General features: G+C 41.5%; 2 protein-coding genes across 2 annotated transcripts; both read left to right on the top strand.

Annotated features, from left to right (window-relative positions):
* The first annotated feature begins 6,243 nt into the window (after positions 1-6,243).
* Positions 6,244-11,895, top strand: LOC136747031 (melanoregulin). The gene is made up of 6 exons (XM_066699985.1): positions 6,244-7,861; positions 8,345-8,516; positions 8,895-9,054; positions 10,495-10,585; positions 10,933-11,096; positions 11,638-11,895. The coding sequence occupies exons 2-6, from the start codon at positions 8,425-8,427 to the stop codon at positions 11,893-11,895; spliced, it is 765 nt and encodes a 254-aa protein (XP_066556082.1). The 5' UTR covers positions 6,244-7,861; positions 8,345-8,424.
* Positions 11,896-22,335: 10,440 nt separating this feature from the next.
* Positions 22,336-25,009, top strand: tcap (titin-cap (telethonin)). Its single transcript, XM_066698921.1, has 2 exons — positions 22,336-22,784; positions 24,057-25,009. Exons 1-2 carry the CDS (start codon positions 22,636-22,638, stop codon positions 24,445-24,447), a joined length of 540 nt encoding a protein of 179 aa, XP_066555018.1. The 5' UTR covers positions 22,336-22,635; the 3' UTR covers positions 24,448-25,009.
* The last annotated feature ends 1,108 nt before the right edge of the window (positions 25,010-26,117 follow it).

The following is a 26,117-nucleotide window of genomic DNA, read 5'->3' as shown; positions in this document are numbered from 1 at the left end:
CCTCGATCTGGGGGTCTAATGCAATCATTGTCATCTTGCAGTGAGACAGACTGTCCTGGAGTTTTAATTTGCCATCAGCTTTAGGGTGTTGTTAAAAGTTATTGTTTCTACTGAATTTCTTTGGTCTCTCTCTGAACAGAAGTGTCTTTTTGTGTATATTATTTTGGGCTAAACCGCCCCACATGTGACCATACCAAGAGTCTCCATGTCCTAAATCCCAGGCGAGTGAGGATGAAATATGAGTGTGTGTGAATGTGGGCACTGTGCTGTGGTGAAGATGTGTATATAAATGCTGCTGTTTATTGTATTAACAAGGAGAATTATGATGACATAATTGATCTTAATAATAAAAGTCATGATTATTATAAAGAGGATTAAAGATGCTGTTTGCTCGGACGTGTTAGTCATCCCAGTGTGGATCTGCTTTCTGCATTGGATTTGAAGCTTTGTCCTTTATAGTCTGTTCAGTGTAACAAATGTGTCTATGCCTTGAAGAAAAATGTGAAGGTAAATACAGCGGCCAGGATCAGTCCAGGTGTTTCTGGTTAGAATCTAGACTACACAACATCCAAGTGCTCTCCATTACTTATCTAGTTATTTAATCAACTGGATGTGTATAACATTTTTATGCCTACATTGTTTTGTTAAAGATACAAAGCATGACTATGTTCTTTGTTTAATTTTGCAGTTCCTATCGATTTCAAAGGTGCTAATTGTAACGGGATCTTTTCCTGGAACAGTGATCTCAAACTCCTTTCCTGTATGGCCACAGTGTTTTCTTGGGCTTTGTTTCTACCAAGCACAGGGTAATTTAATATGTCTGATCAGCTGATTAACTGGATGACTCCCACACTGGCTTGCAGGTTTTATAGCACTGATTTAAAATTCTACTGATGTTTAAAGCATAATATTGAATAGCACATGACCTAGAAACTGCATTTCCTACTTCATATCCACCTGATCAGATCAATTGAAACTGTTTGTTTGTCTAGAGCATAGTGTGATCCCGTGGTCAACGTAGTTGGAATAATAGCAGCTCAGGAGCAGACATAAAACCCAACTGCCCTGCTCTAGTGCAGACCTAGCTTTATAGGCCTGGTACCATTTAAGTCGTCCCACTATGCATACACCAATTCTCAGGTCACCAGGGGTATTCGGAAGAAAAAAACAAAATCATACAAACAAAATTTATTAAAATAAGTTTGCCAAAATATAATTTAAATCACTGTTCATCTAGATTCATAATATGCAAAGAAAATATCGTATTTCCCCTTTATCCATTTTGTGGTTCCTTCGCTGTGCTGCCGCCTCCCCTAAAGGGTGATGTCACGCAGCTGCCATGACAGGCCAACTTGCACACACTTAAACAAATGTATATCTTATTAATACTTTAACATAAGACAAATACACAATTCCAAGGAAGTACAAGACATTTTCCCACTCGGGATGCGTTTCATCTCAAACTGCGACCCCTGTTCTCCCTTCCTGCACAACTTACAGGAACCAATCTGCCTCTGTGGAGCAACGGAAATCAGGTAGGAATCTAAATATATATGAGGATTTGATATATACATACATACATTGAAACATTTGTTAATTGGTCTTGCTCGGACATCCGTTTTGGAGGGACAAGGTATTGGTAGTGCCATTTGCCTTTCAACAACTTTGTCCCAGAGTCCTTTTGAAAGCTCTTTGGTGTTCATGGTTGAGTCGTTGCTTTGATAAAATACATACTGTGATGTTGTGAAGGGTGAAGGATGCCCTCCCTGACAAGCTTGCCAGTCCTGTATCATGATGCTGTCACCATCATCATCACAGGAAGGATGATGTTCCCTGGGTGATGGAGGTACTGTGTTGGGTTTGCACCAGACATAAAAATTGAACTATTTGGTCTAAAGTGTTTTCATCATACCACTGAATCTCTTTCCACATCTCTTCAGTCTCACACATGCCTTTTTCCAATTTCCAAGTGTGATTTTATGGGTTATTTTGTTGTTTTTTCTCCCAGAAATGGCTTCTTTCCTGCCACTCTTCCATACAGGCCAGATATTGAAGAGTACCTGAGCTATTCTTGACACATGGATACTTTTTTACAGTCAGATTAATTTAATCCAAAATTATGTGGAGCACTTTTTAATGATTCTCTTAGCAAAAGGGGTGAATACTTATCTAATAAAGACTCTTAATGTTTTTATTTTTAATTTATTAGTTTTTTCACCCCCCCCCCCATGGTTTCCCACATTGAAAGTGTGGAATAGGTTCTATAGATCAGATGGAATTAATCCCATTTAAATCCAATAAGACTTCAGGTTGTAACTGAACAAAATGTGGAAATGTCCAAGGGGTGTGAATATTTCCTACTTGTATTTAAATATATTTTTAAATATGGTTTGTGAAGAGTAACTATTAAAAATAATTAAATACAAACAGCAGAAACTTATTTTAAAATAATTAAATTTAATTTTTAAAGTAATATCCAAAATATTTGAATACAGATCCCAGAAAGGAACTGTTTTTATGATTTTTGATCTAATGAGTGTGAAAGCGTGTATATGGGTACAAAGTGTGTTGACCTGAAAGCTTGAGGAGGAGGGTCAACCAGCACTGACCCGGCACAGCATCAGCAGAGTGTTTACTTCCTTCAGTGAAAATAGATCTAACATTATTATTATGAATATGATTATTGCATTTATCACTGTTATACTCCATTATATGTATCTATCGGAGACGTGGGGATGGGTTGGAGATGTGGGATAGATGTAAGGATGCAGACAGGATAGCTTCAGTAAATGCTTGAATGGAGGCTTTGTTGCATTCTCTCTGTCCCGTACACACACTTTCACCATGTCGTCTTGTGTAGGAGGTCGTCTCACACAGAGCCATTGTGCACGTCTCCCTGGGGCGGGACACACTGCAGAATAGAGTGGAGTTGCTCATAACTGCTTCCCCCGCCCCACAAGCACCATATTCAACTATTCTCTGTATCACAGTCACATGCATCGCCTTGGGAAGGTTGTGCATCTGTATCTGTGTGTATTTTGGGTCCAGGTTCTGCGGGGATTTGAGAATTAACTCTTGTGGAAATGAACAGTGAACGCAACCTGTCTAGCTAGCCAGGGCCCCTCTATCCTAACACTGCTGTTCCTGTTCCCCACTGTAGTCTGGGGACAGTCCTGCTTTGATCAGCATTTACAGTGAAAAGCCGTAAGTCTGTATTATACTGTAGACCAGATGCCGGCACTGTGGTAATGTAGCAGTGGAGCAGCAGTCCCCACTTCACTGCTACAAGTCACACAATGAGTGAAACAATCAGTATGAAAAAATAGCCCTTTGTATTACTGGCTCTTTCAGATGTACTCATCACACTTATTTTTGCAATTGATATCTGCATTATGAAGTTACCTCAGTCATATTTTTTAAAGCCATCTTTTTTTTTTATTCATTTAATTGCATGTCAGTCTGGGTAAGGGTGTCTGCCAATAAATTATGATAATTGATCTCTTTTGAATAATAGAAGCCATCTTATAACCACAGATTTGAATGTTTTCATAACATGAACAAACCTTAATAATGTAATAACTTTGGCATTTGCTTGAACTTGGAGTAGAGGAATATGAAAACTTATGAGATCAAAGATGTTGAAAAACGATCCATAGAGTAATTAAGGGAAAATCCACTGAAAACTTATTTAATATTTAAGGAGTAAGTAAGTACTTTTATTTAGTAAGTACTTGATTTTATATAACTGACCTCTGTCTATATCAATCTGATCGTTTCCAAACTATGTCCCCAAAGTTTTTTATTAAATTGGGATTTTAAGCCTTTTTCCCTGTATACATAAACACATAGGAAGTAAATAAGAAATACAACTTTTCAATAGTCCACTTCTATCGCTCTTTGGACAGAACACCTATACAATTCTTGAAGGCTGTGTTATGTGACTTGTCCAGTCTTACTGTAATCAATAGTTCTCTGTCTACAGGGACATTTCCAGCTGCCTTTAAGACAGCCTTGGTGAGTCTTTACTTAAATATAAAAAGTGGGAGCTGCCCTGCCAACCTGCCAGCGCGGGACCCTCGTGAGTTCTGCGTGTCATGCTTGGGGCCCCCTCATGCTCGCGTGGAAGAGGATTTGTGTGCCCCAGCCTCGTGTAAGGGGCAGTTCTTTCAAGCTTAACTCCCTACATGACATGGATGTGTTCCCAAGAAGGCCAGTGCCCTCTTTTAAAGACATATAAATCACTTACTTAAAAGATTCCTAATTATAGAACTGAGTTACTAATTCCATATCAGCCATTGAGGTCATCTGACAGGGGCCCGTTTTGCCTGCCTTTAGTTATAATACTCTAAGACTGGAATTCATTGCCATGTTTTATTAAAGATGCACTTTAAATGATTCAATATTTAACTCACATTTTTAAAGAGTATCTTTCTTAAACTGATGTGTTTTTAATCTTTTTTTAAAATCTTTTTGTTCTCTAATTGTATTTTTAATTATTCGATATTTGATGTTCTTAATACATTTATTATTATTGTCATGGGTGGACAGCAACACACCATTAAGTCAAGACTACGCCACCCCCAAATATTTAAGGCGATTGGGGAACCTCCCAACCACCCTTCCAGGATTGGTCTGCATCCCAGAACACACACCACAGGCTCAGCTAAGGGAAAAGTGTTTTCTACTTCTACACGCTATACAGGAGAAAAATCGAATGCCTCATATAGGGCACGAAGTTTGCAATACATTAACCCAGGGAAGAATAACCTAAACCTAAAAATCTGGAAAAATCACCTTTAATAAAACTGGGCAAATATAACTAATTAAAAAAATAGCAGGTGGGTATCTGATTCCGGGGGGCATCACGGCTCCTCTGGGTGGCGCTTCTCAACCTATCCTTCCATTCTCCAGGACCCCCAATAGCTCCATCAGATGAAGACATATTGTGATATGTGACAATCCTTATTCTTCTTTCTCATTCCTTTGAGCTCTGTCTCTCTCTCTCTTCCCCCCCGCTCTCAGAAACATATGGAGCAGTCCAGATAGTCCTGGGCTTTGCATTGTCAGATACAGCCCAATGTGATCTCCAGCCCCCCTGGGTAATGACACAAAGCTTGTGATGATCTGCAGGGCTTATGTGTTCATGTGCTTTTAATACACCCTTGATCTGTTTTTGCTTTGAACAAAATTTTAACAAGAAAAGGAGAGTTTAAGAGTTTGTCACCGTTATATGCTGAAAACGGGTTAGAGCTTGCAAAGGCACTTGTGCCTACTGTTAAGTGTCCCATGCAGTGCTGTGATGTTATACTGAAATGTCTGCTTTGTACATTGAGACAGATCTTATTTTTTCATATGGATATCATTTTCAAATAACTATTTCTTGTGGGATTTTGCAGGCTCTGGCCTCTGAATGAGACAGACTGTGGTTCTGAAGTGCATTCGGAAATGGAAAATAACAAAAAGAGTGTGACTAATGTAATTGCTTAATTACCACAGATACAAGAACAAGTAGTGTTTTAATTTAGTGTTAACCAGTATATATGTCCATATGTGAATGTATATGAGGATCTGTTACAAGTGTCCAAAAGACAAATTTGTGCTCTCTGAGGTATTTAAATAGCATATTAATTATCTCAGGGCTGGTTTCTCAGATCCAGATAAGCATTAGTCTTGGACTACCCACCATAATTGTAGGTATTGTAGTGCAAGACTATTGTTAATCAAGATATGTGAAACCAGCTGTCGGTTGTTTAATTGCTACTCCAACATATATCCTATTCACTATCAGGGCTATAATACACATATAGCTTCTGCTATATTAACTGACTTCAAATGCCAGGTCTGCTCAGGCTGGAAACTGGGTGTAGAAATCAGAAAATTAGAGCAAGAACTAAATATCTGAATCTAAAATAACCCTTAAAAATGGATGAGCATGTATACAAGGCACAAGCTCATTTCAAATGTTCATTTTTTGTATTGAGCACTGCATAATCAAAAGACATTGTTTTTTCTTTTTTTGAGGTGTTCGCAGTTTTTGCGTCAATGAAGAGGTACTTGTGAAGGACAATTTCAATGTCCTTTATTTCTTTTCATCCCTCTGGCATACTTTCTGGGAATAGTGAATCTGTGGCCTCAAACAACCATTCTAATTCTGCAGCCATTATAGAAAATATACATTATTCATCGAAGTTAAAGGAAATATAAACTAATAATTATAATTTAATAATACTGTGGTACTCTTCATAGTGATTGAGGTCTAAGCTTCATAACCATTGTACTTTAGGATGGTGGTGCTTATATAACTTGATTGAACTGAGTGAGAGAATGGGATGGATCCAATTAGATTAGGCTAGGCTTGTAAAGAAACCCACTGCCCAAGTGCCTTTATTCGTATAAACTCTGCACTTGTCTGAAAGCTGTAACTCCTCTCCTGAGTCAGTTATGACATTACTTGCATTTAATTAGCCACTCTGGCCAATAATACCATTCAAAGACAGCCTGAAAAAAGACTTCACAGCTGTTGGTGAAGAAGTGCAAGAGAAAAGCCTTTCAGTTTCCCTCAGAAGCTCTGTGCAGTCTCTCGGTGAAGAGCTTTGCTAATGTGGCCAATGGCAAGACAAGCAACAAAAAGAGCATCAAACAAGTCTGCAAAAACATCAGATGACATTTAAACAAGTTGTTTTTAAGCCCCCTTTGTTTTTCTGTCCTGGCAGCCGCCCCCCCCCCCCCCCCAGGCAGTGTAGTGCTGTCCCAGGGTGGAGAGGGGTGGTGTGTATCCCAGTGTGGATGTGAGGTGGGGAAATTGGGACCGTCACTTGCAGGCTATGTCTGTAAGTGGGGGGGGGGTGGAGTTGCTGTTCACATGACTGCACTGTGACTCCCTGAAGCCAAGGACTGTGTTCCTCTGCAGCTGTGTCTGTAGCTGTATGTGTGTGCTGTGGGTGTAGGGGATAGTGCTACCTTATTAATACACAAGTAGTAGACTGAGAGTCTCTATCTCTGTCTCTATCAGTTTCTGTTCTTTGTGATAAGACCGGGTTGGGAACAGAAGAACGGCACTCTTGGCCTCCAAGACCTCTCTCTCTCTCCCTCCTGATCTCAGACACTTGGGCGACTCTAATCCAGTGAACTGTTGCAGTTGGATCAGTGGGACCAGTTCAGCTTTCATTACGCGGTGGTGTCCACATCTCTTCAGAACCCGACTGGGAACAGCTGACTCACAGAGACCAGAACATCTCCAGCAGTTGTCGTGGACTGGATTGGGTTGTATCTCAGAAACACTGCTGTTGGGTCAGAACTCTGTCATCACAGCTCTAAAACCTCTGTTTCAACTCAATTTGTATTGAATCTTCAGGTTTGGATCTCCAATGTACCTTTAACTCCTGTAAATATGAAGTTTTGTACCAGAGCATCTCCAAGATTGCTGCAGTAAATCTGCAGTTTGGGATCACTACAACAACAGCTTTGTTCCAGTAAATCTGCAGTTTTGGATTAGTACAGTGCTGTCACAGCATCACTCTTATCGGCGGTTTCTCTTCAGTCTGGGATAGGAAACATATCCCCTTTTGAACCAATAGAACAGCCACTTTTCAAGATCCCACAGTCACACCACTAATCTGACAAGACAAATTTATCAGACCAGGATATATTTCCAGTACATTTTGGCAACCAGCAGATCTTCGCTAGGAAGTTTTTACTTGAATATCCCTACGTCAAACAAAACTCTGCAGAAGACCAGAAGTACACTCTTGGACCAGTACATATGTCGGGTGGACCAGCGTGTGTCTGGTTTATCCCCAGTTGACCATCATCTGGATCTTTTGAACAACTCCAGTTTGCTCCAGTCTTCTAGTAGAACCAGGTGGGTTTTCCCCAGTATATTCTCAATAAGTATCTAGTGTGGGGAAGCCTTTTATCTTATTCTGTGTGTTTGAGAGAGTGTGTCTACAGTCTGTAAGCATGTTCAATCTTCACTGGGACTAACACCTCTCCAGAACCAGAATGGTGTGTAGCTAACACTAGGTGTGGTACCAGAAATTGTTTCCAATATGGTTGTAGTCTGGTAGTGCATTATCTGTATGCAGGCACTACTGAACAGTACTCTTCTAACATTTCTTCTCCAGTCGTACTCTCTTAGTCGCTCTCTGTCCGTATAGTCTTTTTCATCCATTCTCTCTGTCCCCCAGTATCTCCCTTCTCGGCGTGTCCCTCTTAATTTTTCTCTCCAGTTTACAGACAATCCCTTTGTCCCTCGTCTCTCTCTCTCACAGTGTCTCTCCCTCTGTGTGAGTCTCTCTCACTCTTCTTTCACACTGCTCATCTCTCTTCTCTCTCCCTCCATCAGTGCCTCTGTGTCTCCCAATCCCTGAGTCAATCCGTCCCAGTCCCCCCACCCGCCCCTCTGTTTCTCTCTCGCTGGGCAGTATGGGTTCTGGTCTTCGGAGGTTCTGTGCTCGCTCTTGCTGCTGTTGCTGCTGTGAAGAGGAGGAACGAGAGGAGAAGAACCCACTTCTGAGGTATGGACACCCCCAAAATACCCCAGCATACTCAACACAACATCTGAACACAGGAGTAGCTATAGGAACAATGAAACAGTCATGTACAGAACTCCATTACAGAACCCTTCATTATCCTCAATATTTGTCGATCACAAAATGTGATGGCGAGCGAGTATGTAGGATTGTGTGTTACTGGGTTGTGTGTGACAGTCCTACCTATGGTGTAGTGTCTTTCTATGTGACCGTACTATGTTAATATGTAATGTATGTGACAGTGTATTTCTGTAAGTTTCTTTTAGTGTGACATTGCTGTGTGTGTGTCTTTTTAAGTGTACTGTTTGTTTGTGTGTGTGTTTCTTGAGTGTGGAAGTGTTTGATAGTACTGTGTGTCTGCAGTGAGACTCTGCTCTACTTTGACCGTGAGGCAAAGCGGCGCAGGGCAGAGGAGACCAACCTGTGGAGCGAACCTGCGGACAAGTTCCACACCGAGAGAGACGACGACCGCGACCTCTACAACCTGCTGCAGAGGAGGTCCAAGACACGCCGGGGATCCCAGGTCAGAGAGGTGGAGATGGGCGGGTGGGGGGGTGTTAGGGGAGAACAGTTGTCACAGTGGAGAGCTTTGTGTTGAGGCCAGGGGGTTGGGAGGTAGAGGAGGAGAGAGAAAGGGGGGCAGCCGTACCTTGAAAAGCAAGAACATGCAGGCAAGTCACAGTTCAGAGTGCTTTAAATATTTTTATATCTGTTCCCCTTTTCATTTACCATGCTTTACTTTCTCTGTGAATACATAAGCTTTATTCAAACTAGCTGACGAATGGCAGTTCCAAACGTCTGTGGTGATTTGTATAATTTACTATGTATTCATCCTTGAATTTGTATTGCCTTACTGTACCTACTACTATACTATTTGTAATGCCTGCTCTGAATATGTTACACAGTATTGATGCACTGCCTGTAGCTCATCCGTTTGTGCCGTGAATCTGCAGCATGAGATTAAATACATGGATAAAACAAATCTAAAAAAAAATAGTCTGTCTTAGTGGACACAATTTGTTGAATCCAAATTTGTTCCAGCAGTATTTTCTTCATATGTTATAAAATTAAGTGATTTTAAAATTGTGCTTAATTGTATTAACTGCTTTGCCTGTATAATAGTAATTGTACACAAGGCCTTGGGCTCAGCACAGTTTTTAAGACTTGTGTGAAGGACTGTCAGACAACTGTTCAGGACAGACAGAGTGCACTTATCAGGAGTGTCCACCAGAGGGAGATCTAAGCTCACAGCAGGCTGTTGTACTGTGAGAGTTTTTCTGTTCAAAAGAGCTTTATTGGGATGATAAAGCATTAGTATGTGTTTCAGTATTGCCAAAGCATGTATAGGAATATTTCACTTTAACAATTATAATAATACTGATAGTAGTAATACAATAAAATTCTATTTTGGGGCCTATTTGAAGTTTCTGGCTGTATATTCACATCTGCTCATGTTTATATTTCAATTCAATTCTACTTTTAATTATTTGTGTATCCTTTGTGAACAGATCACCACAGTGTTAGAGTTAAAGTCAGAGAAAGGTATAAACAAATAGAAAGAGTGCAAGCAGCACAAAGACTGAGAATTTCTACAAACAGTCGCTTCACAGTCAAGCATAATGAAATGAGACATCTGGGGGTTTGTGTGTTTGTGACTGTGTGAATGAAAACATAAGGAATTTGCAAATAAGAGAACGCCATTCAACTCATGATAATCCAGTTTCATCAACATGGCTGGGGTGTTTGTTCTAGAGACCCACAACTCTGTGTGAAGTGCTGAAGTGTCTCTTGTTTTCTGGCCTCAATTCCTTTAAACTCAAACTGTACAGTCCATTTTAGTTCCAGGTTGTAGCAATACAAAATGTCCAAAAGTCCTTGGGGGGGCAAATACTTATGAAATCCACTGTATATTCAGAGACTATCCCCTACCCCATTTCTCTGTCTCTCGCTCCATGTCTCTCAGGGGTACCGGCGGCTCAGTGTGGATATTTACGCCATGCGGCAGGTGCGACGTGATGTGAGGGAGAAGTGGAAGATGATCCTGGAGAACCTGGGTAAGGGAGATAGGGAAAACTGAAAGATAAAAGACAAATAGAAAGACAAAAACAGACACGTGTGGACTGAATGCCATCTCTGACCATGGGCTTACCATCTCTTCACCTCTCTCTTTCCATTTCTGCACTTCCATCTCTCCCTGCCTCCCTCTCTTCCCTTTCTCACCCCTCTACCTCCTTCTGCTGCCACCTATTATCTCTCTCCCTCCTACCCATTCTAACCCATCCCTTCCATTCCACCTATATTATCCCTCTCTCTTCCTTATCCCCCCTTCCTATCATTCCTTGCTTCCTCACGCTGAACCTTCCTTTCCCGGCCTGCATCACTGCTCTTCTCAACCCCTCAGGGTTTGTGGACGAGGCAGAATCTCTCCTCACGGTCTCCTCTAGTGCCTCCTATGGCACCCTGCGCCATGCAGCTGCCGCCCGCTCCCTCCTGCAGACCTTGAGTGAAGAGACTGGCATCTTTGACAATAAGGGGCCGCCGCCAGAGCGCTATCTCTTTGTGTTGGTGAGGACCACTCAGACCTGGGGGGACGGGAGACTGGAAGTAGGGTGGAGTAAGTAAGGGGAGCTGAAAGGGACAGGTATGTTTGAGAGAGGAGGATGGAGAGTACGGATACAGAGGTGGAAGGAAGAGAGGAGGATGGAGATAGATGGGGTGAGCAGAGAAAGAAGTGGGAAGGAGGCGAATGGGCAGAGAGGAAGGTACAGGGAAGAGAAAGGAGGACAGAGACGGAAGAGGTGAGCGTGGGAGGAGGGAGGATGGGAGAAGGGTGTTGAGAGGTGAGGAAAAGGATACAGAGAGTAAGGAGGGCAGAAGGAGGCAGAAAAACAGGAAGGCAGATAGGAGAGGTGCAGTGGGAAGGAAGGAGGGAGAGGAAGAGGAGTAACATTATCTCTTACCCTATCTCACTGATTCACTTGAGGTTTACTGGACCTGTACATATTCATAAATTATACATAACACAGATATGTCCAGAGCGTGCGTGTTTAAGTAGCAGGTATGTATGTATATATGTGTATGAGTTTACTCTCAGGTCTTCTCTCAGGACCGACTGGCCTATCTAGATGCAGCCGAGGATTTTGTAGACAAAGCACGCCGCTTCTACCCCAAGGAGGACGAGATGAACCAGGACGAGGGCGAGGCTGAGCCGCTGATGACTCTGCCCATCCTGGTGGCTAAGGCCAATCATCTACCGCCAGGAGAGGAGGTGCAGGAGGTGGAGGAGGAAGAGGAAGTGGATCTGGTGGAGGATGGCAGTGTGGAGATGGATGAGGATGTATTCCTGGGTAAATCGCTGGACTGAGCTGTGCTGCTGATCGGGCACCTGACTGGGTAGGGCAGTAGGGGGCACTGTTTCGCAGTTTGGGGTTTGGGTCCAGTTGTAATAGAAGCAAGACAAGGGGAACTGGACTGCTCCCCCTCACTGTCCCAAGAAACTCTGAGACAAGATGGGCTTTACAACATTCCTGCTCTTCCTGTTTATTCCATGTCAAGTTCACCCTGAGATTTGAAGGGCTCCCGACAACCCAAACTTTCCAAATATGACATATGAAAAGAAAAACCATCTCATGTCATGTTTTATAAATATTATAAATGTACTATACACACACACACTACACTCACTCACACACACTCACACTACACACATACATACACACTACACTCACACTACACACATACACACACACACTCACACTACACACATACATACACACACACTACACTCACACTACACACATACACACTACACTCACACTACACACACACTACACACACACACACACTACACATACACACACACTACACACACACTACACACACAATCGCACTACACACACACAATACACTCACACTACATACACACTACACACGCTCGCACTACTCACACACTCACACACAATCACACTACACACACACACACACACTCACACACACAATTACACTACACACACTACACACACTCACTACACACACACACTCACACTCACACTACACACATACTCACACCACACACACTCTCACACTACACACTACACACATACTACACACTACACACTCTCACACTACTCACACCACACACACACTCACACTACACACTCTCACACTATACACACACTACACACACTCTCATACTACACACACACACTACACACACACTCACACTACACACTCTCACACTATACACACACTACACACACTCTCATACTACACACTACACACTCACACTACACACACTCTCACACTACACACACACACTACACACACTCTCATACTACACACTACACACACACACACACTACACACACTCTCACACTACACACTACACAGACTACACAACATTCTAGGGCTTTTACTCATTAGAGTTCATAATACACCAGTATTGTAATATACTACACAGTAGTAGCTGTATTATTGTCATGGTTTCTAGAGTATGGAAATCTAAAAATGTCTCAGCCATCAATGCACAGATAATGATAAGCCTTATTATGATTGCCTGAGGGTCAATGCACAGCTGCCTGAGCACAGGTGGGGTTAGGCAGGTTCAAAGCCCCCGGGGAATCTGCTGCTTGCTACACAACAGGGACTGGTTACCTAGCACCTGTGTGCGCAGTGCTATATATAAGAGCTGCCTAAGTCATCTCTGTATTGCCCCCCTAGCTCTGAGTGCAATGTAGGCCTCACATTATGAAACATTTCAAGCATTTGTGAAAAGGCAATTGTACTGTATTTACTATGTTAGTACAAGGGATAGAGTTGAATAACAGTCAGCAAATGTTATTTGGGATGATCTAAAACTAAATTCTTCCATTCCAAATTAGAATTCAGAATAATGAGCCATAATGAATTATACAATTAATTCAACTGTGGGAAGAAATGATCATAATCGGAAGCAAAACTAAATATCCTGTGTCGGCCCATATCATTTCATTCTGTTTCTCCTCCTCACTGCCTAAAGCAATCATTCCAACCCAGAGGCCCTGATCAGTGATTTAGACTGGAATGGGACAGATTGTTGTTTCAGACTGTTCTAAAGACCAGTGACCTCTAGTGTTGAGAACTAATCTGAATTTGCAAAAGCTTTGTTTTCTTCCTGTTTTCTTAAAGTTACGGCTCAAGTTTTAAGGTACCTACCCAGTTAGGACAAATAAAAGTGAGGCAAAAGAGAAATGAAAATAAATGAATGCCTTTATCACTTAAATGGCCAGAGTGTATCTAAACATTGAGGGTGGGTCACATTTTGCACTGAAGCCGAAGCAGACATTCATACAAATTGTAGAATAATTGGACACCGTGACCATTTATGTGAACCAGTAAGGTATATGCACTGTGCTTGGTGTGAGTATAAAGGATAGTGAGAATCGTGGAGATTGGTGACTTATGTTTGTAAGCACTGGGTGTAGTAAGGAAATCTCAACCACCAATTTCTTGAAATTACTTACTCATTACTTTCTTACTTTGTCTCTGTATCCTGTGCACACAATCTGGAAATTCAGATCACTGTTTTGAAGCATTTGCAGGTATGCATGTCAGTTATCCCCTGGAGGATATCTGTCAAAGTAGAGAGGACTTTGGGTACATATTACTGTACACCAGAGTAAAGTACTTTTTTGTTAGTTTGTCTTGTTTTTACATTAACTAATCAAATTTGAGAGATCTGCAATTCAATTTAAGATATCTTAAATTGTATTTCCTGATATCTCTAAATGAAAGTTTGGCTTACCGTAGATCCATGGCAAACAAGGTCTGTGCTTATTAGCAGGCACAGATACCCATTATCCAACTTATCATCAACACTATATCCCATTCACTGGCAGATGGATGCATGTATCTCCAGTACTGATGAATGCTGCCATTTCCCTCATACACATATAAACCTGCAATGTATATGTTTTGTATAAAAAGTATGGAAAATAAACACATTGAAATAGCATAGTAACAAAATAATTCCCACCATCAACCTGCCTGATTTCCTCCTAATTCTCCTCCTGTCAAAACTTGCCCCCCAGCCACTGTGTGTTTAGGCGTCCTACCTGTGGTTCAGGCTGTGGGTATCTAGGTTCCCACTCTCCATCCTGCCGGTGACCTACATGGCACAGTGTTGGCCCCTGATGCTCTGTCTACCCTGCCATTGCTTCGTTTCTGACCCCTGCTGCTTTTGGTATCCACACTGTGCCCCTGCCCCAGCATTTCTCCAACCAGTGACCCTAGATGCAGGTGTCCCCCCTACAGAGGACGTTTCTGCTGCTTTTCCACTGCCACCTCCACTATATGACCTCATCTTCATCTACAATCATCTATCCCTCCACCAGCAAGTAATACAAGGTGTAGATGTTTCTCTCTTCTCTTTTCTCACCTTACACTTTACACTAAGCACTGAGCTGCCATGTTGTACACTATTTGACATTTATTTATTTCTGCATCATAATAAACCTGTAACTCAACTCAATGTAGAAGTTTCTCCTCGTCACAACCGGTTGTCGGTATTACTCTCTATATCCAATACAAAACCACCCCATGACCAAGTGTAGACACTCCTTTTAAACATTTGCACAACACACAAAGGGTCATATCATTGAGCCACACTGATTTACAATTGGTGACTTCAACTTGGGAGGGTATAATGAGAAAAATACTCAGTTTTCAAAATAAATATACAAAATAAACAAAGGGAGCAAGCCTGAGTAAAACTAGGCGCCGCAGTAGTGGTCTCTGGAGGCTCCTTCTAAATCTGACAGAAGTTTCCCAAGCACTCCTCGTGTATGAAAATGTGCTTCAGAGCAATGAAATGGCAGATTAATATAACCTGCCCCTTGATGCTAAGACAGCTGAGAAGCTTGTGACTCTTCCAAGGTGTTTACCTCGATCACTGCTGTCAAGAGAGAAGGGGCATGTGTCCGAGGAGTGTGACTGGACGGGCCCAATGCCAGTCATGGCACTATGCGAGGTAACATACTGGTTTCTGGGCTAATATTATAGGCTGGAATTAGTTATGTTGGATTTTGTTCAAATCTGAATTAATATTATTTTTTAAAAGTTTGCAGCTGTTTAAAGCTCCTGTATCTTTTTGTATTGTGGGGGATTGAACACTTATAGAGAATAGAAACAAACTTAAGCAAAGAAATTGCATACAAAGACTATGGTACTGGGAGATGCATCTGCAATCCTGATCAAGGTTTTCCTGCATGTAACAATCCTCTTTCCCATGGGAACCAGACAAATCAATATCTCCAAGCATCTGCATTATGTCCTTTATCTCAGTTTTCCTGCTGTGGGAATGATGAGATGTTTCAAATAACAGCATTGACCAGTAGTCAGTTCTTGGTTACCCTGTTCATCAAAGTCTGATGCTGTGAATGCTGCCCATAGAAAAGCCATTGATTGTAGGCAGAAGCTGTGAGCAGTAGGACACTGAAGGTAACCATAGGTAAAGGAGTCCATATCACTGATCAAACACCACTCTGCCAGAAACATAGATTGCCTTTGCATAGCTGTGCAAAGAATAAACATGCATAGAAATAGGTTGCACAGTGTTACATGAACAGATACATAACCCAGTCTGTTCCCACTTGATAACTTGTTATGAAGCAACACCACCTGAAGCCTGAATGGTAGTTGTGTTTGAAAACACTTGATCAGAATAGCAAGTAAATATGGATGAACAGGCAACACAGATAAAGAGGATCCCTGGACTCCCTGGCAATCAAGTATATAGATAATGAGAAAATATGATGCCCCTTTGTCATGCCCCAGGAATTAGGGACCTTATTGATTTTTGTTTTCTGTTTCTTTCAATGAGTCTAGATTTGTATAGGGTTGTATTGCCCTGAAGTGTAAAAGCAATTTTAGCATAGAGATTTCTACTTTTACATGGATTTTCCCTGTGTAATTGTGGAGTACATAATTCCTGCCCTGTCTGCTTTTTGTGAAATAAGGAGAAATAAGACAACTTTGTACTTACTTGGTGTCTGTGAATTGGATGGTCTGAACCTGCTTGGGGGGTGGTGTTAAGTCTTCCCATCCTCTGTAATTATACTACAACTCCCAGTCAGTATTAGCCTCCTAGTGGGAAAGAACACCACCTCCAGGTGGTGCTATTCATATCCTTGTTTCCTCAGGTGTCCAGGATGGTAGAAACAGGAGTGTGTGTGTGTATGTGAGAGAGAGAGAGAGAGAGAGAGAGAGAGAGAGCAAGCATGCCTCACTAGGAAGTCTCAAGCCTCACTAGGACAGTTCTTCCCAAGGCAATAGCTTTAAATCTCCTTTCATTCACACCACCTGTTAATCACGACAATCAATGTCCCTTTATCACCGTCCTGCTGTGCTCGTCTCTCCACCAGATATGTGCGTCAGGACTATACCTGGATCACCAACCGCAGGGGGCCCTGACACCCCCAGAGGGACTTCACAACATAGAAGCTGCTGCAAGTAACCATAATTTAGCCCAGAATTCGTAAGGTTTAACTAAGTCTCTGTTTTTCCTTCAGGTCACGATGATTCTTCTGTCAGAAACCAAAGTATAGGGAGTAGTCAGCAGCACATTATATAACTGATACATCATATTAATCCTCTTTCACTGTGTATTATTCTATAGTTTTTAAATTGCAATCTCCATAAGCTCCTGTGTCAAGTTCAATGCAGCCTCTAGCATTTCTCAATCATTCAACAAATACTTATCTTTTGTAATGCTGCCTCTCGTTGCAGATCTCAGTCCTGAATCTTCCCTGGCACTTCATGAAATGTAATGGCTCCAATGTCGTATCTGTCTGAAGTGCTCTGTTGCAGTCTCGGGAACTCTCCTACCCTGCCTGCGGTTATGGTGGCGGTGCTGCTGCTGAGTAAGTCATTAAGTAATAAACAAATTAAATCACAAAGTGCAATAAAAATGTACCCAAAGTTGTCACCGTCTGTGACAAAAACACCAGAAATCTCTGTTGAAATCTCCTTACTAAATAACTGCCTGTCTGATATAAAGATTTGACTAAACCGCAACAGAACTGAAGTGATGCTTGTGGCAACACCGCACCCGATCAGGAAAGTGAACAAGCATCACATCACTCCCAGTAATGTGGTTTCTGGAACATGGCCAGACTGAGGCCATTCCTGTTCAAGCCTGATTCTGAGAAGCTTGAGCACATTTTCAGTTCTCCCCAGTTTAATTACTGTAATTCACTGTTTGTTGGCGTTACATCTAAGCTTATCAACAGGCTTCAATATGTACAGAATTGTGCAGCTCAAATTATCACCAGAAATAAAGCATTGAGCACATTTTCCCCATCCTCATATCCCTTTATTAGTTGCCAGTTAAATATTGTATCTTCATCTTTTATTGAACTTGAATAAAACTAATGTATGCTGTTCAATAGCAATAAATCTAGCGATGTCTGTACGATTGTAACTCATGCTGGGTCTGAGCTAGAGCAAGTTAATTATAAGTATCTTGGAATCTGGTTGGACTGGACACTTTCACATTATTTTTGTACAATCTAAAGACTTGGTTTCTTATATTGTAATGTCCTTTACCATCCTGCCATTACATTTCTGACTGGTGCTCCATTTAAAACACATCACTGTGAACTTTACTGGCACCAGTTAATATATAAAATAATGTTATGCAGAGCTCCTAATTACATAATTGGTAATCAGGTGTTTTTGTCAAGCTGGTATTAATGAAGGTCCATACTGTCTTTGGCCGCAACTCGTTTCAGTTTTCAGCTGCCAATGACTGGAATGAGTTACAACATAGTGTGAAGCTGTTCAGCTTCATTTCAATCCATATGTTTAAGCAAAAATTGAAGGCTCTGTTCATTGATATCTGTGCTTGCTGACTTTAAATTGTTTAATATGTGCTGTAATGATGTTTGCCTCTTGGCCAGGTCATCATTGTAAATGAGAATTGGTTCTCAATTGACTAACCTGGCTAAATAAAGGTTAAATTCAATTAAAAACATTGCTGCATTAGGCAGGGAGTATAGATGTTGCTGCTTTACAGGCAATCAAACTGATAGAAAACAGATGGTCTTAATAATATAAAAGGCTAAGCCCAGGAAAGCCACAGACTTTACTTTACTGTGTTGCACACTAAAGTTTATTTTTCCATTAAAGGAGAGAACAGTCACCAAAATGCATCTACCTTTCTCAACCTGACATGTCTTTCTGATGCAGAAATGTTAATGTGTTGCTTAATGTAGAACATATATTTCTAAAGTCCTCCAATATTAACGATTGCTTTACATAGGAGAAACTTTACCTGTGTACGTGGCTTGTGCTTAATAAAAATAGGATAAGGATAATAAGACCCAGCTCTGTCACCTTCATTGACCGATTTCACTTCGATCACCGGGGCGGATGACACAGCCGGTGGTGACACTCGACATCTTGATACCTCAACTGTGCCACCCAAAGGGTTTGTGAGGACTGGGAACCTAAATACCACCCTTATACTCCCAAGGCAGATTTGAATAACATGCCCACAAACTCAACCACGAACACCGGGTTAGTAAAATTAATTTTATTTTTCTTTGGTTCACAGGGGATGATATTCAATACAGTGAGACAGGGCAAGAAGTCTGTTCTCCAGAGCTTACATGGGGCAAGCTATCCTAACAAACAATTACTAATCTAAATCCACCTTTACTGATACAGGGTGATAGAATAGTCTAAAACACTAAACTAATACAATAGAAAATAACATAAATTACCCAAATGCTAAAATACCGAAACGCTAACTAATCAATGTATAACCCCCTTAAAAATATAAAGACAAAATGCAGCAATCACTAAAAAACTAAGGAATAAGTGTGGGGGGGGGCTGGGGGCGTAAATCTTTCTTAACAGTCTTTACAGTGCAGTCCTCACTCAGATCATTGAGGGCGGGTTATTATTTTCCCTGGGGTGGACTCAGGTAGACCCCTCCAAGCTTATTATAATAACAATGACCAAACAAATATGTAAATCCACAAAAACATGGAGTATTTCGTCAATTAACTATGATGTTTTTTTTTTATTCCTGGTATTAGCATGTCAGGCATGAAATAAAGTGAAGCAGTGTAGCTTTTATTTGTTGTTTCAATACTGATTTCCCATATTGCCCTGCTTTGCTGATGTGACATTTCATGTGATGTGGACTCTGTGTTTGTGTCCAGTTATCTGACTATAGCAACAGGCTGGCACTGCTGACAGAGCTGCCTTATCTGTCAGCCTGGTTATATAACAGTAAAAAACAACAACATCTGAGCTCTGAGACCTGGGGGTCCACATTGACAAGGGTGTGTGTGTGTGTGTGTGGGGGGGGGGGGGGGTGAGATCTTTGTTACATCAATACAGGACTCCCAGCCAACAGCCCAATTACACACCTGTTTTTTTCCCCCCATGGAGTATTGGGAGAGGGCTAAACTGTATCAGTGCAATAGAGACAGTGGAGGAGAGTGATGTGGCAGGTGGTGCCGTAGTGCAGGATGAGTGTGTGACCAGGTAGAGAAAGAAAGATGTGGAGAGAGGCCCGGCTCCCTGGTATTGCTTCCCTGATATTGCTGCTATTGTGTCTATGTACAGGGGCTAATATTGTGTTTTACCTAGACTTAGGGTCTTGTAAACTAAGGAACTGATTTTGTCTATTCTATTTTGTTATGATCATTATTATAGTATTTTAATGGTAGTTACCCAACTGAAATAAAGGTGATTTTTTACGGATCCCTCCATTTGTTTATCCTCCTTGAGAATTTCAGTGTAACAGACCAGATCTTCTAATGCTGTAGTTCACCTGAACTGTAATGTACTGTACCTACAGTGTGTAACTGAAATGTCCTCCTGCACCTGTTTCATGGAATTAAATTGATTGCATAATTCAATGCTTCCTCATTCAGCTTCTCCAGAGGAAACATGGGGGTAGTGTACATAAATCATATAGTCATGTTGCCCATGCATGAAACTAAGAAGGCTTGTGACAAAACCAGTTAAGCTTTAGTATCGCCTGTCCTTAGAGTCTTACGCGTAGGTAAACCTTTACCCAGCAGCGTAAAATGATGCCGTATGTTTTAAATATGCCTGTGACATGCAGTGTCGGTCACCCCACCCCCTGGCTTTGCAGGACAGCTGTATAAGCATGCTGATTTCAGTGGTCTGATGTCAGTGACTTAGAAGGCTGTGTGACTCAGCGTGTGTGTGTGTGTGTGTCTCAGTGCAGGCAGAACCAGCAGTGTGAGACTATGCCGGATTGATCACATCCAGATATTGGATTACTGAGTGACAAGAGTCCAGTCCTGTTCTGGACATTCAGTCCGTGGTCATGCAGGTAGTCCCACGTACCCCCCCTCTGTCCACTTTTTCCAGACTGTCAAGGGCAATGTCACATTTGCTCCAGAACAAATTAATCTACCCCCTAAATCAAACTATAAATGTTTCATAGGTGCTTATCTAAGCAATACACTGTGTATGTGTGAGAAACTGTCAAGAATAGCAGGGGTCTCAAACTCAGTTCGTGGAGGGCCACAGGTTTTTGTTAAAGCAAGAGCTCTTGATTACTTAATCTAATTATAAAAGTTATATGAAAAAATTTTCAAGGACTTATTTTAGTTGATGGCTTAAAATACTTGCACTATATATATAAAGTCATTTTCAGCATATTAATTACATAGTTTATCAGACCAATACTTGAAGTAGAAGCTCTGAAAATAAAACCTTATACTTTCCAGCATGTTGCTACCGCTGTCTAAATAACATTTTCCTCTTCCATATTTCATTTAAATTCTGTCATTTTTTATTTACAGCTAAAGTACAGCTCAAAAGTAAATGACTGAAGTTTCACTCTGCTTTAAACATTTTAGATGTCATACCTTCGTCATGATTTCCCAAAGGACCAAAATAAGTTTGCAAAGAAATGTATAAACTAATTTTGGGTCACTTCATATTTCCTTTCAAAGGGTATATATAATGTATCATCCATCCACTTTTTTTATCTTTAAAAATATAATTGGGGTCTGTGAACTGCTTTTTCCTTTTTCTTTTAATACAAAAATCTTATTTTTGGTAAGCTATTTGTTTAGTGCTGAACTTTGGAAAAACATACTAACTGTTGAAAGAAAAATGTAAAGTATATCACTTAGGCAATGTGGGGAAATATAATGCTACATCTCTTACCCTTACTTGTAAGTGCTTAATAGTTGTGGAAAATCAGCTTAAAGGTTATTTGCTTCTAAAAAAAGAAAAGTAAATTGTGCCAAAGAAACCTTTGAAATCTATCCAGAGACTTGCTGTAAGTAGCGTCATTTCTTTCTGCATTCCGAACGAGACAGGAGAACAGCTCTCACAACAACAACAAAACACTGTTAAAGGTCTTCATATCAGAGAGCTGCTATTGAGAAAGAAGGGGAGGGGGTGTACGATAGGGTCTTATCATAACCGAGGCCTTTAAAACGCAACCATTAAGATTCCTTTTAATTTAGAACAAAGGTAATGTAATGAATTACACTTGGGAAATCTTAAAAGGCTATTTTCCACTCAGATACACTTAGGTAAAGGCGGGGGGTTGATGGGATTATGGGGGCTTTGAGGGCTTGGATTCCCATCAGAGCAGGCATCCTACCCCCTCTTCCCCCCTCTTTTCTCTTGTCCCAAGTGTGGGCAGTGCCGTCCGTGGCGTGGGTATTGGGTGTCAGTACACTGAGTGAGTTGGCTGCATCAACAGAGTGTGAGGGCACTGCCTGGAAATAGCAGCAACCTGTCTATATAAATCTGGCTTAGCCATGAGAGAGCAACACAGAGGGGAGCTGCTGCTACAGAGAGAGAGACCAGCGCAGGGCAGCTACTGCAGTTTCAGGAATAGCCATAGCCAGACAGCATCACTTGTCAGAGACAGACAGGTCAAGTAGGTGGCACGGACACTTTAACAACAGACACAGACCGACAAAGAGAGTTCCAAGCCCTCATAGAGTCAGTGAAGTTGAGTCAAACACCGGTGGACAGACAGACCTCGGAGAGCATCCTCAGACCAGAGAGACTGCTCTTGTTTAGAGAGAGTTTACAGACAGACGCTCCAATAGACAGCATGCAGGGCTGCACTGTGCTGGTGAAGCGGGCAGGGAGCCTGACACGGGCTGAACTGGGCTGCAGCGTGCAGGAGAGGAACCAAGCAGCACGAGAGAGCTACTGTGCCGACTGGCAGAGCATCAAGCTCACCACACAACCGCAAGACAGGTCAGTGGGCACTTAATACCTTACACAAATACAGCATGAAGTAATGACCACACACCGGGTACTGAACTCGGACTGAGTACTGAACTCTGTTCTCACACTGGGTACAGAACTCTGACTGAACACTGAACTCACACTGGGCACACACTGGGAACTGACTTTATGCAAGATCAGTGGTGGCCAACCTGGAGAGCCGAAATACTGCAGATTAGGTCTCCCTAACTCATCAATCGCTTGAATACCTTAAATACTTAGTAATTTAGTTAATTAAGCCCATTAACTGAATCACTTAAGTAGTTAATGGTTTCAATATAACAAAACACAGTAGATGCTTGGGCTCTCAAGGACCAGAGTTGGAAGTTTGGAAACTCATTTGCAAGGTTTAAATTGGTGGTGATCGAACAAATTACAACATTGCTGTAGAAAAAGGAAATAGCATATATATATATATATATATATATATATATATATATATATGCTATTTCCTTTTTATATATACGTATATGTATATATATGTATATGTATATATATGTGTATGTATATACGTATATGTATGTGTATGTGTATATATATATATATATATATATATATATATGTGTATGTGTATATATATATATATATATATATATATATATATATATATATATATGTGTGTGTATATATATATATATATATATATATATATATATATCACTTATGTTATTAGTGACATAACTGAGTTTCTATTTTGTTGTAGAAAAAAACTTTTACAGCATTTCCATACCAAGACAAACATTTATTGGCATGACTAGATATACCAATAATATACAACAACAACAAACATAATGAAGGCTGCCTCACACTGTAATGACGCCAAAAGACATTGACCTGACATAAGAGGACATGGCAGTCAGGACTTATCAGTGGGGAGTTTTGTCTCATTTACATTTATTTGTAATATTATGCAGGAAAAAACTACACAGAATGTGTGTTTATAATTGGATTGTAAAAAAGGCTGTTGCAGATAATTATTATTAGGGATAGAATAAAGTGGCAGGGGCACTTTACATTATATCAGACAGATAAAGAGTCACGGGGGTGGGCAAGAAGAAAAAATTCCATTCCTTTCTTCCATTCCATTTTTAATCTGTCTCGTGATTTCAGCAACCATCTTCATTGTTGTATACTTCAGGGACCTATTGTATCTTTACCCCCCGCATCACTGCATCCCTCTGCTCTGCCCTCACACTCATTCTCTCTCTCAATCTCTCTCTCTCTCTTTCTCCATCTGTGCAGGCAGTCAGTATATTTTGAGGACAGATCTCGTCGGGAGTCTATGACCCGGCAGTGGGAGGCATACCCCCTGGAGCAGTACTGTCCCTCGCAGGTGATCCGACTGGGCACACTGGCAAGAGGGGTACAGGAATACCAGCTACCCTACCAGAACACACTGCCCCTGCCACTCTTCACCCCCGCAGAAATGGGCACTCGCCTGGGCAGAGGAACTGCCCACGCGGAGGTGGCTCCCAGGCCGGTCTCCATCTCTGATGGAGCCTGCCCAACCAAGAGGGACGTCACCGATATCACCAAGGCCCTTCCCCCGGTCACCCAGCCATTCAGGATGAACTTTGCCAAAGCCCCCAGATCCCTGAGCCGTTCCATGTCACAGGAGGCACAGAGAGGCTGAGGGGGTGAAAGAGAGAGAGGGGGTGAGAGGGTGAGGGAGTAAGTGAGAAAGAGGGAATGACAGGGTTTGGGGGTGAGAGAGGGAAAGAGATGAGAGGGGGAGTGAGAGGCAAAAGAGGAGGGTAGGAGAGTGAAAGCGAAGAAGGGAAAGAGGTAACAGAAAATGTGCAGAGTGAAAATAAAGACAAAAGATAGTGAGGAAAAGGAGTGGGAATATTTAACAGTTTTTACACGAAGGCTTATTCTTAATGAGGGCTCATTTGCAGACCTTCATGACCCCCCACCCACGCCATATGAACCTCACTGGCTTTTGAAGTTAGAGCTGAGCTATGAGCTGAGGGACAGGGTGGGGGGGTGGGGGTAAATCTATAGGCTACTGATAGAAGATTACATAAGATTAGCCCTCCCCACCCCATCTCATCTCTGCTACCACCCCCAAACCTAGGTTAATGCTCTCAAAATGTAGTTTTCTCGCCTCATCTTCAGTTTCTGTTGGATAGCAGCACACCTTTTGATATTTTCATGGGTGATAATATAATAAATGTATTTCAAGTTGGCTTTTATGGCAGTGTGTTTCCCCTATTGCAAGCCAATTCCTGTGATCTACTCTTGTGCCCTCAATGCTACTGACTAGCGTACCTTCCTGTATATATATATTTGTTGTTAACCAAAGCTGAAACCCAGTGCTGCACCTGTAATCAGATGTGTTCGATAGAAAATTACTGTACTTTTGAAACACGCCACAGTCATGTCAGATGGTCTGGACGAAGGATTTGAAATTGAAGACAAAGTTGCCAAGGTGTCAGAGATATTTAATGCAGTGTCACAGAATCTACAGTTTTCTTTCACTTCTGCCACAAAAGGCACCCTGCAGTAGCATCCAAAAGACACTGAGTTGCAGTTCAATGCCGCATGTGGAGGACTGCAATTGCTTTCCATCTGTGTCAGTGTCGGGGGAAAGTGAATGGCAGTAGTGAATATATCTGGATGAATGATGAGAGTGAAACCAGAAGGAAAGTGGTCCCTACAGTGGCTGTCTGTTACAGTAAGCATCGAGAGAGACAGGTTCATTTGGACGGAGAGTGTTTGAGTACATTGGGATGGATTTCGGAATAGTATTCAATTGTGTAAAAAGGGCACCTTGGTGATTGATGCAAACTTGAATGCGTAGCGGGAATGAGATGTTTTACACAGATCAAGGGCTTAATTTATCTTTGGCATAGAGCAGGTGGGGGATGCCTCAAGTCCTTGAAAAGTCCTCTAGATATTAATATGGCTAAAGCTGCCTGGGCTATACTAGGCTCTGGAAATATCTTGTGTGTCTTTCAGAGCAGTGCAAGTGTATTCACCCCCGGCTCCTGATATCTTTTGGATGGATTGTGCTTGACAGATATGGGAGTGAGTTAGTGATTGTTTTCTCCTTGGTGGTTACCTCTGCCTGAACTGAGCAGAGCTGCTGACTGCGGGGATTTTGAGTGGCCCTCAGTCTGCCCCTTGTAAAACTGATTTTGGCAGTAAAACTTCTCCATGTGTGGAGTAGTGAGGGTCAGGGAGTGGGCATTGACAGCACCCACTTTAATCATCTCTGACTTGTTTTTTTTATATAGCCATTGCTTCATCTTATGTGTTATATATATATATATATATATATATATATATATATATATATAT

This window comes from Amia ocellicauda, chromosome 3 (assembly GCF_036373705.1).
Source record: "Amia ocellicauda isolate fAmiCal2 chromosome 3, fAmiCal2.hap1, whole genome shotgun sequence".
In the NCBI taxonomy this organism is placed as follows: Eukaryota; Metazoa; Chordata; class Actinopteri; order Amiiformes; family Amiidae; genus Amia; species Amia ocellicauda.
This window is presented reverse-complemented; position numbering and strand designations above follow the sequence as displayed.